At 26.9% G+C, this 15600-nt stretch overlaps 5 protein-coding genes across 5 annotated transcripts; 3 read left to right on the top strand and 2 right to left on the bottom strand.

Moving 5' to 3' along the window:
* Window positions 1-222: 222 nt before the first annotated feature.
* GO595_004677 (Kelch motif family protein) lies at window positions 223-1389 on the bottom strand (the record flags this gene model as incomplete). Its single annotated transcript, XM_067917835.1, has 1 exon — window positions 223-1389. The coding sequence occupies one exon, from the start codon at window positions 1387-1389 to the stop codon at window positions 223-225; it is 1167 nt and encodes a 388-aa protein (XP_067775259.1).
* A 4416-nt stretch (window positions 1390-5805) lies between these two features.
* Window positions 5806-6591, top strand: GO595_004676 (HAD family hydrolase; the record flags this gene model as incomplete). The annotated part of the gene is made up of 1 exon (XM_067917834.1): window positions 5806-6591. The coding sequence occupies one exon, from the start codon at window positions 5806-5808 to the stop codon at window positions 6589-6591; it is 786 nt and encodes a 261-aa protein (XP_067775258.1).
* Window positions 6592-6697: 106 nt separating this feature from the next.
* On the top strand, window positions 6698-7162 carry GO595_004675 (putative peptidyl-prolyl cis-trans isomerase dodo; the record flags this gene model as incomplete). Its single annotated transcript, XM_067917832.1, has 1 exon — window positions 6698-7162. The coding sequence occupies one exon, from the start codon at window positions 6698-6700 to the stop codon at window positions 7160-7162; it is 465 nt and encodes a 154-aa protein (XP_067775257.1).
* A 5220-nt stretch (window positions 7163-12382) lies between these two features.
* Window positions 12383-13615, bottom strand: GO595_004674 (C2 domain containing protein; the record flags this gene model as incomplete). The annotated part of the gene is made up of 1 exon (XM_067917831.1): window positions 12383-13615. The coding sequence occupies one exon, from the start codon at window positions 13613-13615 to the stop codon at window positions 12383-12385; it is 1233 nt and encodes a 410-aa protein (XP_067775256.1).
* A 997-nt stretch (window positions 13616-14612) lies between these two features.
* On the top strand, window positions 14613-15227 carry GO595_004673 (ras-related protein Rab-10; the record flags this gene model as incomplete). Its single annotated transcript, XM_067917830.1, has 1 exon — window positions 14613-15227. One exon carries the CDS (start codon window positions 14613-14615, stop codon window positions 15225-15227), a length of 615 nt encoding a protein of 204 aa, XP_067775255.1.
* Window positions 15228-15600: the final 373 nt, after the last annotated feature.

Genomic DNA, 15600 nt, shown 5'->3' with positions numbered 1-15600 from the left:
TCATATATAAAATGCATAATCTCCAATTTTATTTACATTATTGCCAATTGTATTATTTTGGAATGAAATACAATATTCAAATGATAATCTCCAATATAATTTATATTCTTTTAACTCTGAGTTTTTAATGCGTTTTGAGTTTTTATAGATGAATTAATTGATTTTGTATTAAAATCAAAAGAATTTTAAAGAATAATTTATTCACAAATGATTGAAAACGCATTATTTCATATTTTCCTGATGCTGAATCACATCATACATATCACTTCTCAGGTGAAGTGCCGCCAAAGCCTCCCCAACTCCCAAGACCGTTAAATTTCTCTGTTCCATTGCGGGGTGCCCCAAAAAGGCGATGATTTCTCTTTTTGATGCATCGTAAACTGCGCTCAATGAGTAAGTCCTTGGAATCATAAACATTCCCAGCTCATTAATGGTTCCGTCAGCAGCAGATAAGGTATCACCATCGGGAAGTATGTGAAACATAAACCATCGCATCTTATTAAGATCAAGCGCATATAAAAATGTTGTTGTCGTCGAAGATTTCCCGCCAATAAACATCAAATATGTGTCAAAATGAACTAGAGTAGCATCTAGAAGTGATGGAGATGGTTCTGGTCCAGTTGTTGGAAGAGTTTCTATTGATCTGTCAATCATATTTATCACAAGTAAACCACCTGTCTTAGATGAGCCATATATATAAACAAGATGATCAACAACCTCAAACGCAGAATTACTACGTCCCATTACATCTTTAGGTAACATTTCCCATGTTAATGAATTTAGATCTAAAACATATAACTCGGAGGGCCATGTCCCATTGTAACCACCCCACAGAAATAGTTGAGTGCCGTATGAAGAAAGAACAAAGGAGCTTCGTGGTGTTGGAACATTGCCATTCGTTTCAATGATTTGGGTGAATCCTGTATTAAGGTCTATTGAGTAAATGTCATTGTAATAATTGAGGCCATTGACACCGCCAATAACAAAGAGCATGTTTTCAACGGCTACTCCTCGAGACCCAGATCGAGGTGAAATCGGAATTCCTGAGAGGTTGAGATTAGACCATGCGCGATTAATAACATCGAAAAGCCATATATCATTGTAATAATTGCCATTGTCATCAATTCCAAATCCAATTATTGTTGATTTTCTGTATTCAGAAAAGCATGTGAATTGGCCAGTTCTTGGTGGAGGAGCTAAATCAGATGCTATAGTTTCAACTGACCATACACCTGAAAAAAAAGTTTTGACAATATGACTTCGTCGGGTTCTTTGTGGTGCTTGAGATGAAAGGTTGTTTTCTTTATCTTTTTCACTGTTGAGACGTATACCGCCCATAGGAACATAGACATCGGAAAAATTTGTAGGGGAACTGATGTCACTTCCCATCCCAATGAGACAAGAAAACGTTTATTTGTATAAAAGTGACAAAAGAAATCTGTTTAAAATAAATATATAAATAAAGAATTGTACATGAGGAGTCAAGTGTACTAAACCATATAAAATGTCTTTTATATTTATTTTAAAGTGTATTTATGTTATATAGTACTCAAAATAATAAAAGCTTCATTAATTAATGTTATAAAATAACTTCACAATGACTAATTATATAATTATATGATTACTTATTTGTAAAGTTTAATACTTAATCTAAAATAAAATTAATGATCTGAATATTGAATATATTGTTTTATTATTTATTTAAAATTTAAACAAATTTACATATGTTCCATAAAGTTTTCTTCTTTGAAATCATCAGCCAATTTTATTTCAGTTTCTTATTCGTTTACATTTTGTTCTGTACACTCATATTTAATATTATCTAATTTTTTGTTTCGAAATCCATTTAATAACACTATAAGTAGTGTTATAATAATAACTACAAAATAACACAAACAATTATAATAAAAGTTGTTGTTTACATACATTAACACAGAAATTTAACTCTGGGTCAATTTTCCTCCAGGGTGAAAAAAAATCAACCCTTTTACATCATTGACTTCATTATATATGTTCAAAAATATCTTCAAAACCGTAAAATTATTTAAATAAGTTTCAAATATTATTTTGAAATATAAAATAATCAAAATAAATTCCTTCAGTGTTAGTATCAATTCCTTCTTGTTGAAGAAGTAAATTAACTATTTCTGTATGACCATTTTTAGATGTATATATAAGTGCTGTTTTAAATAATTTGGATAATTTTTAAATATTATTTTTAAATCAAGAATTATTAAAACATTTATAAAGCAAAACAAATAAATATCTTTAGCATTAATATCAATTCCTTTTTGTTCAAGAAGTAATTTGACGATTTCTATATGACCATTTTTAGATGTATATATAAGTGCTGTTTTAAATAATTTGGATAATTTTTAAATATTATTTTGAAATCCAGAATTATTAAAACATTCATAAAGCAAAACAAATAAATATCTTTAGCATTAATATCAATTCCCTTTTGTTCAAGAAGAAATTTAACGACTGTTATATAACCTTTTTCAGATGCCCAAATAAGTGCCGTTCGAAATAATATGAAAATTTCTTGAAAATAATTTTGAAACATAAAATAGAAATACTGAATTTATAATTAAAATAAATATGAAACAAAATAAACAAATATCTCTAACATTTATATCAATTTTTTTGAGTAGTATTTTAAGCATTCCTATTTTTGTAGTGAAAAGAACATTTTTATCAAAAATTTATATACAAATAATATTATTTTGAAACATAAATACCATCATCAAATAAAAAATATTAATGTCTTCAAAATTAACATCAATTCCATCTTGTTCAAGAAGTATTTTAACTGTTTTTGTATTACCATTTTGTGATGCAATCATAAGTGCTGTTTCAAATAATGTAAGTAGTTTCCAAATATTATTTTGAAATCCAAAATCGTTAATAAAAATTTTAAATAAAACAAATAAATATCTTTAGCATTAATATCAATATCTTTATGTGCAAGAAGTAATTTAACGATTTTTGCGTTGCCTTGAAATGATGCAGATCTAAGTGCCGTATCAAATAATTTAAATAGTTTCCAAATATTATTTTAAAATATAAAAATATTAAAATAAATTATATTTTTAGCATTAATATCAATTTCTTTTTGTTCAAGAAGTAATTTAACGATTTTTGTATATCCTTTGTAAGATGCAATTTTAAGTGCCGTATCAAATTTAAAAAATTTCTAAATATTATTTTGAACTATCAAAAATTTAAAATAAATATATTAAAAAGTTAATAAATACCTTCGGCATTAACATCAATTTCTTTGTATTTAAGAAGTAATTTGACAATTTCAGTTTTTCCCCAATAAGATGCTTCTATAAGTGCTGTATTAAATAATTTAAATAATTTCCAAATATTATTTTGGAATATCAAATTATTAAAATAAATTCTAAATAAAACAAATAAATATTTTTGGCATTAATATCAATTCCTTCTTGTTCAAGAAGTATTTTAACTATTTCTGTATAACCATTTCTAGATGCCAAAATAAGTGCTGTTTGAAATAATTTAAATAATTTCCAAATATTATTTTGGAATATCAAATTATTAAAATAAATTCTAAATAAAACAAATAAATATTTTTAGCATTAATATCAATTCCTTTTTGTTCTAAAATATATTTAACAGGCTCAATATTTCTTGATCCTGTTGCAAATACTAAGATATTTCTTGGAATTTGATTATTTTGGAGAAAATGTTTAATAAGATATATATTCCCTGTTATTGCTGCTTCATTAATAATTATACCATTAATTTCCATTCCATGTTCTTTTAAGTATAAAAGAGCTTCAATATTAAAAGAAGTTATACATTTCTTTCCTAATTCATCCAAAATTTCTTCTCCATCATGCAAATATGGATATTTCCCCAAATTATTTTCATAAAGATATTTAAAGATATCATTTCGATGGAACTCAATTGCTGTTTCATATGCATAATTAAATGATGAATTATTTTGCTCGCATAAATGAATAAGTTCTTCATTTCCACCTGCGACTGCATATTTACCTGTATCTCCTATATCAGAACCATTAATAAGTAAATATTTAAAACATTTAATTGAAGAAAAAAATGCTGCATAATCAATTAATGTAACATTTTCTGAATTAATAAATGAATATCTTTCATAATGTGATTTTGGAATTGTTTGATTATAATCAAAATTTGTCTGTGATGATATTTCTTGAAGTTTTTCGATTTCATCATTTCGTATTATTTTCGCAATTTCATATGGATTAACTCCTTCTTTAATTAATTTCTTATGAATCGCAAAGTCATTCTTAGATAGTTCTTCATAGTTTTCTTTTAAATACATGTCAAAATTTGGCTTTCTATAAATTTCCTTTTTGTAATGCACAAAATAATCTAATCCGAGGTTTTTGGTAATATTTTTATTAAGTAAATTTCGTTCAATCATTTTCTCAATTAAATAATATGCTTCTTGCCGAAATTCTTGAGTTTTAATTAAATAATTTCCAAAAGATTTTATAATTTTTAGTTTCTTTTTGTAGATTTCTTCTTCTTTATTTTGAATTGATTCTAAATAATCTATGTACAAATCGATATTTAAAGTTTTCTTTGAATAAAAAGCATAATAAACTAAATTATTAATAACTAAATTATATGAATGTGGAAAATTTGCATCAAATAATTTTATGGTATTTTGCAATGAAAAATCAAAGTTTTCTTCACTTAAATTAAATATAATTTGCTTGAGTGATATTAGTAACTTAATCGTACAATCAGAACATTCATTACACCTTAAAACATTTACACCTGTTTTTTCTTGTATGTTTAACATTTGTTCTCTTTCTGAAAGTAATTGAAAATTTTTGCTAAAAGCTCTTAACGTATTTTGAAAAAAATGAAACACACTTATTCACCAAAATCAAAGCTAAAAAACAATCCTACTTCTCGTTACAATAAGCATCTTTTTGAAGCATTTCAGAAAAAATATCAAAAAAACTTGTTAAATAAATATTTTAGAAATTGGAATAGGAAACTCGGAATAGTTTTAATACAAGAGATTGAAGTATGTAAATCATTATCACAATCAAATTCGCCAATTAAACTAACTGATTTGCATGATACGTTAAGCCAATCAGAAGAGTTATTAATTTCACTCATGAATCCAAATATATCTCAACTCAATACATCAAGCAAATGCTGTTCATCAGCTCAATTAAAGCAGACAAAGACAATGGAATTTGAAGTTTTTATGAGCTCTCAACACCAAATCATATCTCTTGATGATTATTCAATAAGTTCAATCAATGATAGTAATTCACCCCAAACAGGCGTCACTGAGATATCACCAAAAACTTTGTTGGACCAAAAGGAACACATCAAAAATCAAATTGAATCTCACATCTCAAATTCAATAATAAATCAAAGAGCGCATAAAAACTTTATACCTTCTGATGAATCCTTTACCGAAGAGAAAGAATTAAGTGGATCAAAAGAAAATGATTTCGTTGAAAAAAGCAAAGAAAGACTAAATAAACAGAAGCACAAAGAAATAAAAACCTCCGAAAACAGAGTTTCACAATCCACACTAAACAATAATAATAACGAATTTAATGTTATATCAAATAATGATGAAAACAAAAATTTCCCAAAATCCTCAATTGATAAAATATATTCCAAGCTATTACACATAAGAATGATTCATGAAAACTACACCGATTCCTCTGAAGCTATTCAATATCTTCTTGAATCAGACAAAACTTAAAAACCGTTTCATAAAATAAAAGTGACACTTATCGTCACACAAAAAAGTGACATTATATGAAGGTTGCATTGGTTGATTTGGAGGGAACTCTGATCAAGGGCGATTCTTTTATTCCTGGCTCAACACAACTCATTGAACACCTCCGCGAAAACAATTACAAGGTTTTACTACTTACAAATTCAACAAGATTTTCCACACAACAATTACATTCGAAACTTCTCGAAAACAAAATTGATATTGATGAGTGCGATATTGTTGATGGAGCTAAAATGGCAGCTAAACAATTAAAGACCGATAATCATTCAACAATTTATGTATTAGGTTGTGCTTCTTTTGTTGAAGAATTAAAATCGTTTGGGTTCGAAGTCATCACAACTAAAGATCATCTTAATTGCAAAATTGAAGAAATTCCTTTGAATCCAAAAGTGACTGCAATATTAGTTGCAGAAGATTTTGATTTCTGCTTCCTTCATGCTTCAATTGGGACAAGGTATGTTATTGAGCAGAAGTGTAAATTTTATTGCGTTGGTAAAGATTCTCAATTTCCATGGAATTCCGATACAATAATTCCTGGTCCATATACATTTGCTACTAGCATAAAGGTTCCATCTTATGTTGATCCAATGATCATAGGTAAGCCTGAAAATGTTGAATTACCAATAAATCTTAAAGATTATGAAAGTATTTTGGTGATCGGCGACAGTGAACACGACATCGAATATGCGAAGAAAATTGGTGCAAAGTCTGCTTTGGTGATGACTGGAATCACTGAAACGGTTAAAGAAAATTTACATCCATCAATTGTCTTAAAGGACTTGTTCGAAGCAACTGAAAAAATCTAAAAATAAAATATTTTGCTTTAGAGTTTTCGAAAGATTTGTATTCGATGATTTTCAAGGAAAACAAAAAATTTTTTCGCCTAAAACGAACAAAGTCAGTCAATTTATAATGGAGCTGCCTCATCCTTGGGAGATAAGGGAAAGCAAAAAATACCCCGGAAGATGCTATTACTTTAATTCGGAAACACATGAGAGTCAGTGGATTCGCCCTGTAAGATATCCTGGAACAGATCCAAAAAAGCCATGGCCACCAGCAATGTATCTTTTTTGCATATTGATAAAATACAAGGGTTCGCTTGGTGGTGATGGTATTTCTAGGACATTAGACGAGGCGCGTTCTTTGGCTGAACAAATTTTTTCAGAACTTCAGAAAGGTGATAGTAGTTTTCCTGAAATGGCTAATAAATACTCAGACGACCCAGAGACAAGAGAAAGAGATGGAGAGTTAGGATGGGTTGTTTGGGGAAAATTTGATGAAAAGTTTGAAAAAACAGCATGGCAATTAAAAATTGGTGAAACATCACATCCATTTAAAACTGATAAAGGGATATATCTTATTCTTCGCCGTGGATAAACATTGTACAAAATATTATATTATACATATTCACCTAAAATACATCTCGTAACCAATAAATAAATCAGCAGTTTATTTTTATATTATCAATTGAAGGTATAATTTGTGTATTTTGTGAACATTTATGCTTATGATTTTATGATTATTTTCATATTGATTCTTATGATTTCGGAACAATAAGGAATCCATTTTTATTGTTATTTAATTAATGTTCTATTTAATGCTTCTATTTCATTTTTTTTCTTTTTATGTTTTAAATGTACGATAACATTTTTCATTGATAAAAAACGGTTTTTCCAATTCAATTAATACTATAGTATTAAACTCGACTTGCGATTTCCACCCATCAAAATTTTACAATTTCCTCAAAAAGATACGTTATTTATTGACATCATTGTAATTTGTCAACAGCCAAAAAATTTATTCTTGGTTTGTTGAAAAATAAAAATATTGATATTTTATCATAGAATCGTGATTTGTTATTTATTCCAAATAATTATATGAAATCTTGATTTTCTTGAATTTATAAATTTATTGAAAAAATGAATGATGTGATAATTTTCGTAATACCTTGATGATGTACTTATTTAACCTGATTAATAATTTATAATCAATAAAATAGTTTCTGTATGAGTCCATTCTTGAAATATCTTGGTACAAACTATAAATTTTTTTCTGAACATAACGATTTCATACAATATAAATATTTATACAAATGCAATTTGCAAATTATCTTTAAAATTCTGACTTGAGATACATTTATCGATTTTTTTTATCTCATATTATCCATGTGCTTTCAAATTTTGAATATATTACATTTTTCAATTTATTGTACATTCTATGTAATGATGTTGATTTCTCCTCTATTTTTCCAAATATGATTCGATACCACCGTTTCTTGAGCATGTTTTATTCTGAAATTGTCTTTGAAAACGATACGAGCTGATTGAGTGATTTTTATTCGTCCACTCATTCAAATTTGACTTCGAACCGCTTGAACATGTAAAATGATATCAATAACTTATAATCGGATTATAATCGTATATAGCGATCACCCTCCGATCTTGATATTATGGATATATCATATATAAATACATTGTTGCATCTATGATTAATAAAAAACTAAGAATAATATCTTAATCTATTAAGAAATTAAAAATTCAGAAATTATTTGAAAAATGATGAAATATCATTTATTATATTTAATTATATAAAATCTTGATGTAAAATTCTTTTCAAACCTATCAAATATTAATAAACTCAAAAAAATTCAGATATATTGATGGCATATTCATGTAATTTTCGTATATAAGTTATTTTCGATATGTGAATGCACATTCGGCCATATATTGGTACAAACGATACAAAACTTTCTAACGATAACTTTTTTAAATAGAATAACAGTTTTTTTATATTTGAATTTTTTCAAGAGCACTTTTTTCCCCCTTCGCATGATAATTTAAAACCAATTGAAAAATTATCAGTCATCCTGTGTATTAATCTTTTCCCGAATCTTATATGACAAAATTATCCTTTTATTGTCTATTTTCTTTTCAACTGATTGAATGATTTTTGTTCGTTCTTCTATTCAAATTTGACTACAAATAGATCGTTAACCGATAACGATGTAATTCATGAATAGTAAATTTACTATGATTCTTTTTGACCTAGGATATGTTTTTTGCCGATAGCAAAAAACCCATTCTTAAAATCTTATTTTATGCTATTCATATCAAATTATGTAATTTTTTTTTTTTTTTTTTTTTGATTCATGTCTTTAATTCAGATTCAAAATATTTTATAATCCGCAACAGAAATTATTTGTAGTTAATATATAATGATCAATTTTACATATTCTCCTAGAAAAAATCAATATCCCCTCATTGACGATTTCGTTATCGGAAACGATATATGATAATTGTGTGATTTTTATTCGTCCTACTATTCAAATTTGACTATAACCCCCTTTGTTCTTGAACTATATGAATTAATTGAAGATTAACTTTCTTTTTTTGACCTGGGATGATTTGATTTTTGCCGAAAGCAAAAATCAAATCCAAAATAAGACAAATTATTAACTAGAGAATGTATTATTTTAATGAAAAACTTCAAGTATATGAGATCAATGATGAGCTGCCTTTGGGATGGCAGAAAGATAATAAAGTTTTAATGAATAATGAAAATTTAAGTATTCCAAATAAAATTAAATATGTGAATGGATTTCATCATGAAGTTCATTCTATGTTTTTATTTATTATAATTTTATATAAAAATTCATGTCACATGTCCATTAAAATTTTTTCCAGTATTATTTAATAGCATTGGAATGAGCACATCAAAGATAAATTCCTTTCCAGACTTAATTGCACTTACAGAAATAATTTATAACATAAATACAAACAATCTTGATACATCTGTTTCTTCATTACGCAAATTTTATGATAATTCACGAACGTATTCATTCAACTTGATCATCTGCCGTTTCATTTACACTTTGTTTGTAACAAGACTGAAAAATATAGATATAATTATTGAGTTTTTTGAATTTAATTGAACGAGATGTAAAATAAAAAATCAAGTTAAAATAATTGACATCTTTTTCTCAATTCCTTCGGAAAAAATAACTCACAAGAATCTAATTATCTTATCGGGAAAAAGGTTTAATTAACTCATCGATTACTAAAAATATGAAAAATTTATTTTTTTCACATTTTAAAGCACATTTCGTTTTAAATTATTGTTATCAATTTTCTGAATATTTCTCCAAAAACCTTGAAAAACTTAAAGCGAATAATTGGGAACTTCATCAGAAATATGTTAAAGAAGGAATAAATCAGAATGAAATTGCGAAAATAATTCGGAATGATGAAATAGAAAAACTTCAAGAAATATCATCAGAAACAAACTTCGATTTTAATCAAATAATTAAACCATCGCTTTATGAAAGATGTGATTTTATTAATCAAAAAAATGTTACATTAATTGATTATGCAGCATTTTTTTCTTCAGTTAAATGTTTTAAATATTTACTTATGAATGGAGCAAAATTAGATAAAACAGGTAAATATGCAGTTGCAGGTGGAAATGAAGAAATCCTTCATTTATGTGAACAAAATCATTCAACATTTGATAATGCATATGAAGCAGCGATAGAATTTTATCGAAATGATATCTTTAAATATTTTTATGATAATAAGTTAAAAGAAATTAAGAATTTAGAAGAATTAGGAGCAAAATGTGTTTTACATGATAATTATGAACTTTTATCATTTTTACTTAAAGAAGGAATGAAAATAAATGAAAATATTCTCATTGCTTCAATCATAACAGGGAATTTATATATTACTCAATATTTTCTCGAAAGTAATCATATTCCTATTGATTTTTTGAAAATTTCGGGTTTTTCTGGAAATGTGGAACTTTATAACTATTTAATTAACAATAGATACATTGATTTTAGCAAGATTGTTTGCTTATTTCATTAGATTTTTATTAAAATATTTCATTGTTTCATAAAAATTTTTAATTTTTTTTTAAAATATTTTTAGCACTAACAAATGCTTCAAAAAATGGTTATACAGAAATAGTTAAATTACTTCTTGAACATGAAGGAATTGATATTAATGCTAAAAATATTTATTTGTTTTATTTGAAATTTATTTTAATAAATTAGAAATTCAAAATAATATATGAAAATTATTTAAATTGTTTTATACAGCACTTATGTTAGCATCTTATTATGTTCATACAGAAATAGTCAAATTACTTCTTGAACAAGAAGGAATTGATATTAATGCTAAAAATATTTATTTATTTTATTTAATATTTAATTTAATAATTTTATATTTCAAAATAATATTTGGAAATTATTTAAATTATTTGGTACAGCACTTATTTGTGCATCTTCAAGTGGTTACAATAATATAGCCAAATTACTTCTTGAGCAAAAAGGGATTAATGTTAATGTTAAAGATATTTATTTGTTTTATTTAAAATTTATTTTCATAATTTTGTATTTCAAAATAATATTCGAAAATTATTGAAATTATTTAATACAGCACTTATGTTAGCATCTTATTATGGTCATACAGAAATAGTCAAATTACTTCTTGAACAAGAGAATATTGATATTAATGCTAAAGATATTTATTTGTTTTATTTAATATTTGTTTTAAGTATTTGATATTTCAAAATAATATTTGGAAATTATTTAAATTATTATGGACAGCACTTATCATCGCATCTAGAAATGGTTATACAGAAATAGTTAAATTACTTCTTGAACAAGAAGGAATTGATATTAATGCTAAAGATATTTATTTGTTTTATTTAAAATATTTTAAAAAAATATGAAATTTAATATAAACATTTGGAATTACTTATAAACATATAAAACAGCGCTTATGATATCATCAGAAAAGAAAAATGCAGAAATTATTCGATTATTTACAGACAAAATTCAACATCATAAATGTGACGACATAATAAAATTAAAAGATTCTCAAGGATAAAAGAGTTAATATTTAAATATTGAAATAAACATTTCCTAAATTCAGTTTGTTTTCATATATTATTATTAACGCATTTCATTTGATTAATATTATTTAATATATGAATCAAAATTTGATAAATAGAATATTTTATATCATATTTCATTGTATGATTTTCATATAATTTGATAATTTTTGTGAAAAAAATGATGAAAAATTCATAACAACAAAAAATTAATTATTATTCATAGTATTATTTTCTCTTAAAGTTTAATGGAAATCTATTGAGTACACCTTATTATTTTTAGTCCCATAATACAAAATATTTGTATGGAATCTCAATAGCTCCCCTTTTTATCATTGATCATTTTTTTTTTCTTTCCGATCAGAGATTTTGAGTAGAATTTTATCGGAAACCACCTAAAAGTGACATTTTTAACGTGCTTATGATCACTGATCATTTATTTTTTTCACTCGACTTTTTGTAAATTTTACATAACGATAGAAACGATATTGTATAGTTTATGCTTTAAAATTTTTTTTCGATAAGTAGTGACTCTCTACGCCAAGTGAAATTAAATTAATAAAATTGAATAAAATAAGTGCCGTTTTGTATCATATAAAATTAAATTAAAAAAATTGAATGTGATAATTGTCGTTTCGCATTGATCAAAATTGAATAAAAAAAATTCAATTCAAAAAATCATCTTGTAAAATCTGAAAAATATTTTTAATTAAATTGCGGCAATTGAAGAAGCTTTTCAATCAACTCAAACACAAAAGAAATCTGCAAGTTAATTGGTATATCATCGAACGACGGCACCTGTATAAATACGCAACCCCCGACAACATTTCCTACAGATCTTAACCCAAGTGCATAAAGATAATTAAATAGGTATCTATCCTGGTCATGATACAATTTGAATGGACAACTTGTAGATGCTATAATACTTTCCAAATCTATTTCATTTGGTATTACTTGACCCAATTCCATATCGTCAAATATCTTCTCGCCAATTGGTGAATTATCTTGGACATCTGGTACAACGAAGTTCGTTTCGTTGAAAGCTTCAGCAACAACTTTAATGCGCTTCGTGGTCTCTGTTGACCCGATTTGAAGCATCAAAGCCTTATCGTCTTTTTGGAGAACGTTTAGAATTTCTTTGCAGTCGGTTAACGATGAGCAGATGGGAACGAAAAGCGTGTTGCAGCCTTTGTCTGTAAGTTTGTGTGAGATGCTATCGCACAGCATACGAGCAGTGGAGTTACTGATGTCATCTGGTGTAAAACAAATTATATAGATATTATACTTGGAAAAATCAAATTCTGGTTTTTGCTCAACATCTGGTGGGGGTTCTGCTTGAAAAGAGGGAGTAGTGGATGTTTCAGGTTGAATTGCTTCAGTGGATAATTTATCATTTGATTTGTCTAAATCTTGCGTATTTTCCTGTGGCTGATCAGTGGGTTCTGTGGTTTCGATGGTTTGGGTGATTTCTGGAGAATCATTTTGCTGTGGTTCAGATGTATTTGGAGAGGATGCTTCCTCTGTATTTGATTGCTGTGGATTTGGTGAATCTTCTGTTATTGGCTGTGATGGTGGTGGAACTTCTGGAATCTCAACAAATGGCTTTGAGCCTTTTGGTGCTACATGAAGAATAACATGTAGATTGCCTCCTTTTTTGACGCCTTTGTATGGCGTCATAGAAAGCCATAGTTCGGCCACCTTGTTCGGGGTGATCGAATTAAGTTGGATTTTGATTGATGAAATTCGTTCAGAAGTGATAAGATCTTTATCTTTCATATCGATGCAAAGGCATGAATTTTTGGAAGTCCCTGAAAGGTCAAACACGAGAAGTTCGTTCCAAATTGGATTAAGTGTTTTTTCTATTACTTTTGTTGATTGTTTGTGTTTCTCTTGACCTGAAAGATATGCTTTACAGTACGGATCAGATTTTCCATTCATATCCATGGAGGGAAGGTCCTTTGCTTCAACAATTTGTACAAAAAGATTCATTTCTAAAAAATCCTTCTCTCGTTTGTCATTAAGGGGCACCCTTAACAAGATGTAAAATATTTAAAATATATATTTAAATTTTTGATAGACTTCTTTCAATCCAAATTGACTTACAAAAAGAGTAGTTACTTGAAGCAGAATTTATCTTTTGAAGACAACGATTTATTCAATCCACATGACATATGCAGGTTGTATTCCAAACAAAAGAATTAATGAGTTTTGCTAAAACAAAAATCAAAGAACTCTTTAAATTTGTATAATTTTTTTTCAAATTCTAAATTTTGCTGAAAAAATTAAAATAAAAATGCTTTGTACAGTAAATAATTCGTAATCAACAACAAACAGCATGAAAATAAATTTTAAAATGAACGCAAAAAGTGACATTAAGACACCTTTAAAAATTGTAAACTTTACACTAATAAACAACTTAAAAAAATCTTTAACTCTCAGAATTATCTCCAATGCATCGTGATTTACCAGAAGAATAGGGTCGTCGTTGCTGGGGAGGCACACTCCGCAGCCCCTACCTTATGTGGCAAATTCTCAGAAATGGAGAATTGTCTTCATTGAGCAAAATAAAATTGTAAAATTTGTAATATCACATTTTGTACAATTTTAGCTGCAATTTTTAATAAAAGTGCGATTTTTATGTTTTTCTATAGTTTATTTTTATACAAAATGTCAGCATTCAATATTTTCTATGAGACATTTCATTTTCATTCAGGAAATTGCCCAAACATGCGGCCAAACATCGAAAATGTGGGTTCTATGTAAAAAAATATATAATATCTTCATGTTTTGTTCTTAACTGTATAATATCAAGATTTTGGAGCTTAAAAATTCATTTTAAAATGTTATTTTTTCAAGTAATTTTTGCCAAAATGCAAAATTTTTCTTTTTTTTGGTTCCTTCCAAAAACTGCCAAACATACCGATCATTGATTCAGATGGAAGAAAACCAGGACTACCAAGAATCATATAAAATTATCCTTCTTGGAGACAGTAATGTTGGTAAGACCTCAATAATAAATCGCTATTGTAAAGATCTTTTTGAAGAAGAATGTCAACCAACAGTCGGAATTGGATTTCAACCAAAAATCATAGAAGTCGATGGTGTACGCATTAAATTGGCAATATGGGATACAGCTGGACAAGAAAAATATAGAACCCTTACAAAACAATTCTATCGAAATGTAGATGGAGTTATTGTCGTTTATGATATTACTGACATTAAGACTCTTGAAAACATTAAAGAATACTGGATCCCTCAGCTTGAGCTTCACTCAAATTCAGCATATCAAACAATGATTGTAGGAAATAAAATTGATCTTCGTGACAAAGCAGATCCAAGCAAAATTATCCCGCGCGAGAAAGGCGAAGAACTTGCAAAATCACTTTCAACAATGTTTATTGAAACAAGTGCCAAAAATTCTGATCAAATCCAAAATGCATTCACCGAATTGTTAATAAGGATTCGTGGCACAAAGCCAAGAGCAACTGAAAGACCATCTTCAGTTGATCTGAATGTTAATGAACAACAGAACAATAGTTTTTGTTGCTAATTGATCACAAAAATAAATTCTGGAATTTTCAAATTTTCGTTTTTTAATTATAAATTTAATTGATTAAATGGAAAAAAATTCATAATTTTGTTTTAAATGACAAAAAAAATTGATTTTCATATAAATTTGCAATCAATTAGTAATTAATTTATATCGTAATAAGTGCAATCTTTCATTAATGTATTAACAATTTTGATAATATCCTATTACAAAGCTTTGTTTCAAATGTTTATGATGTTTCATAAAGATCAATGATTTTAAAATTTATATATTGTTAATTCATAGTTATAAAAAACAAATGAGAATATAAGTTCCACATTGAAAACATCAAAAATAAGTGTATTTAAAATAAATTTATTAATTTTTCTTTGTG

Source organism: Histomonas meleagridis (assembly GCF_020186115.1).
Source record: "Histomonas meleagridis strain 2922-C6/04-10x chromosome Unknown contig_27, whole genome shotgun sequence".
Taxonomy (NCBI): Eukaryota; Parabasalia; order Tritrichomonadida; family Dientamoebidae; genus Histomonas; species Histomonas meleagridis.
Note: the sequence above shows the minus strand (reverse complement) of the source record. Positions and strands in the feature narration are given on the sequence as shown.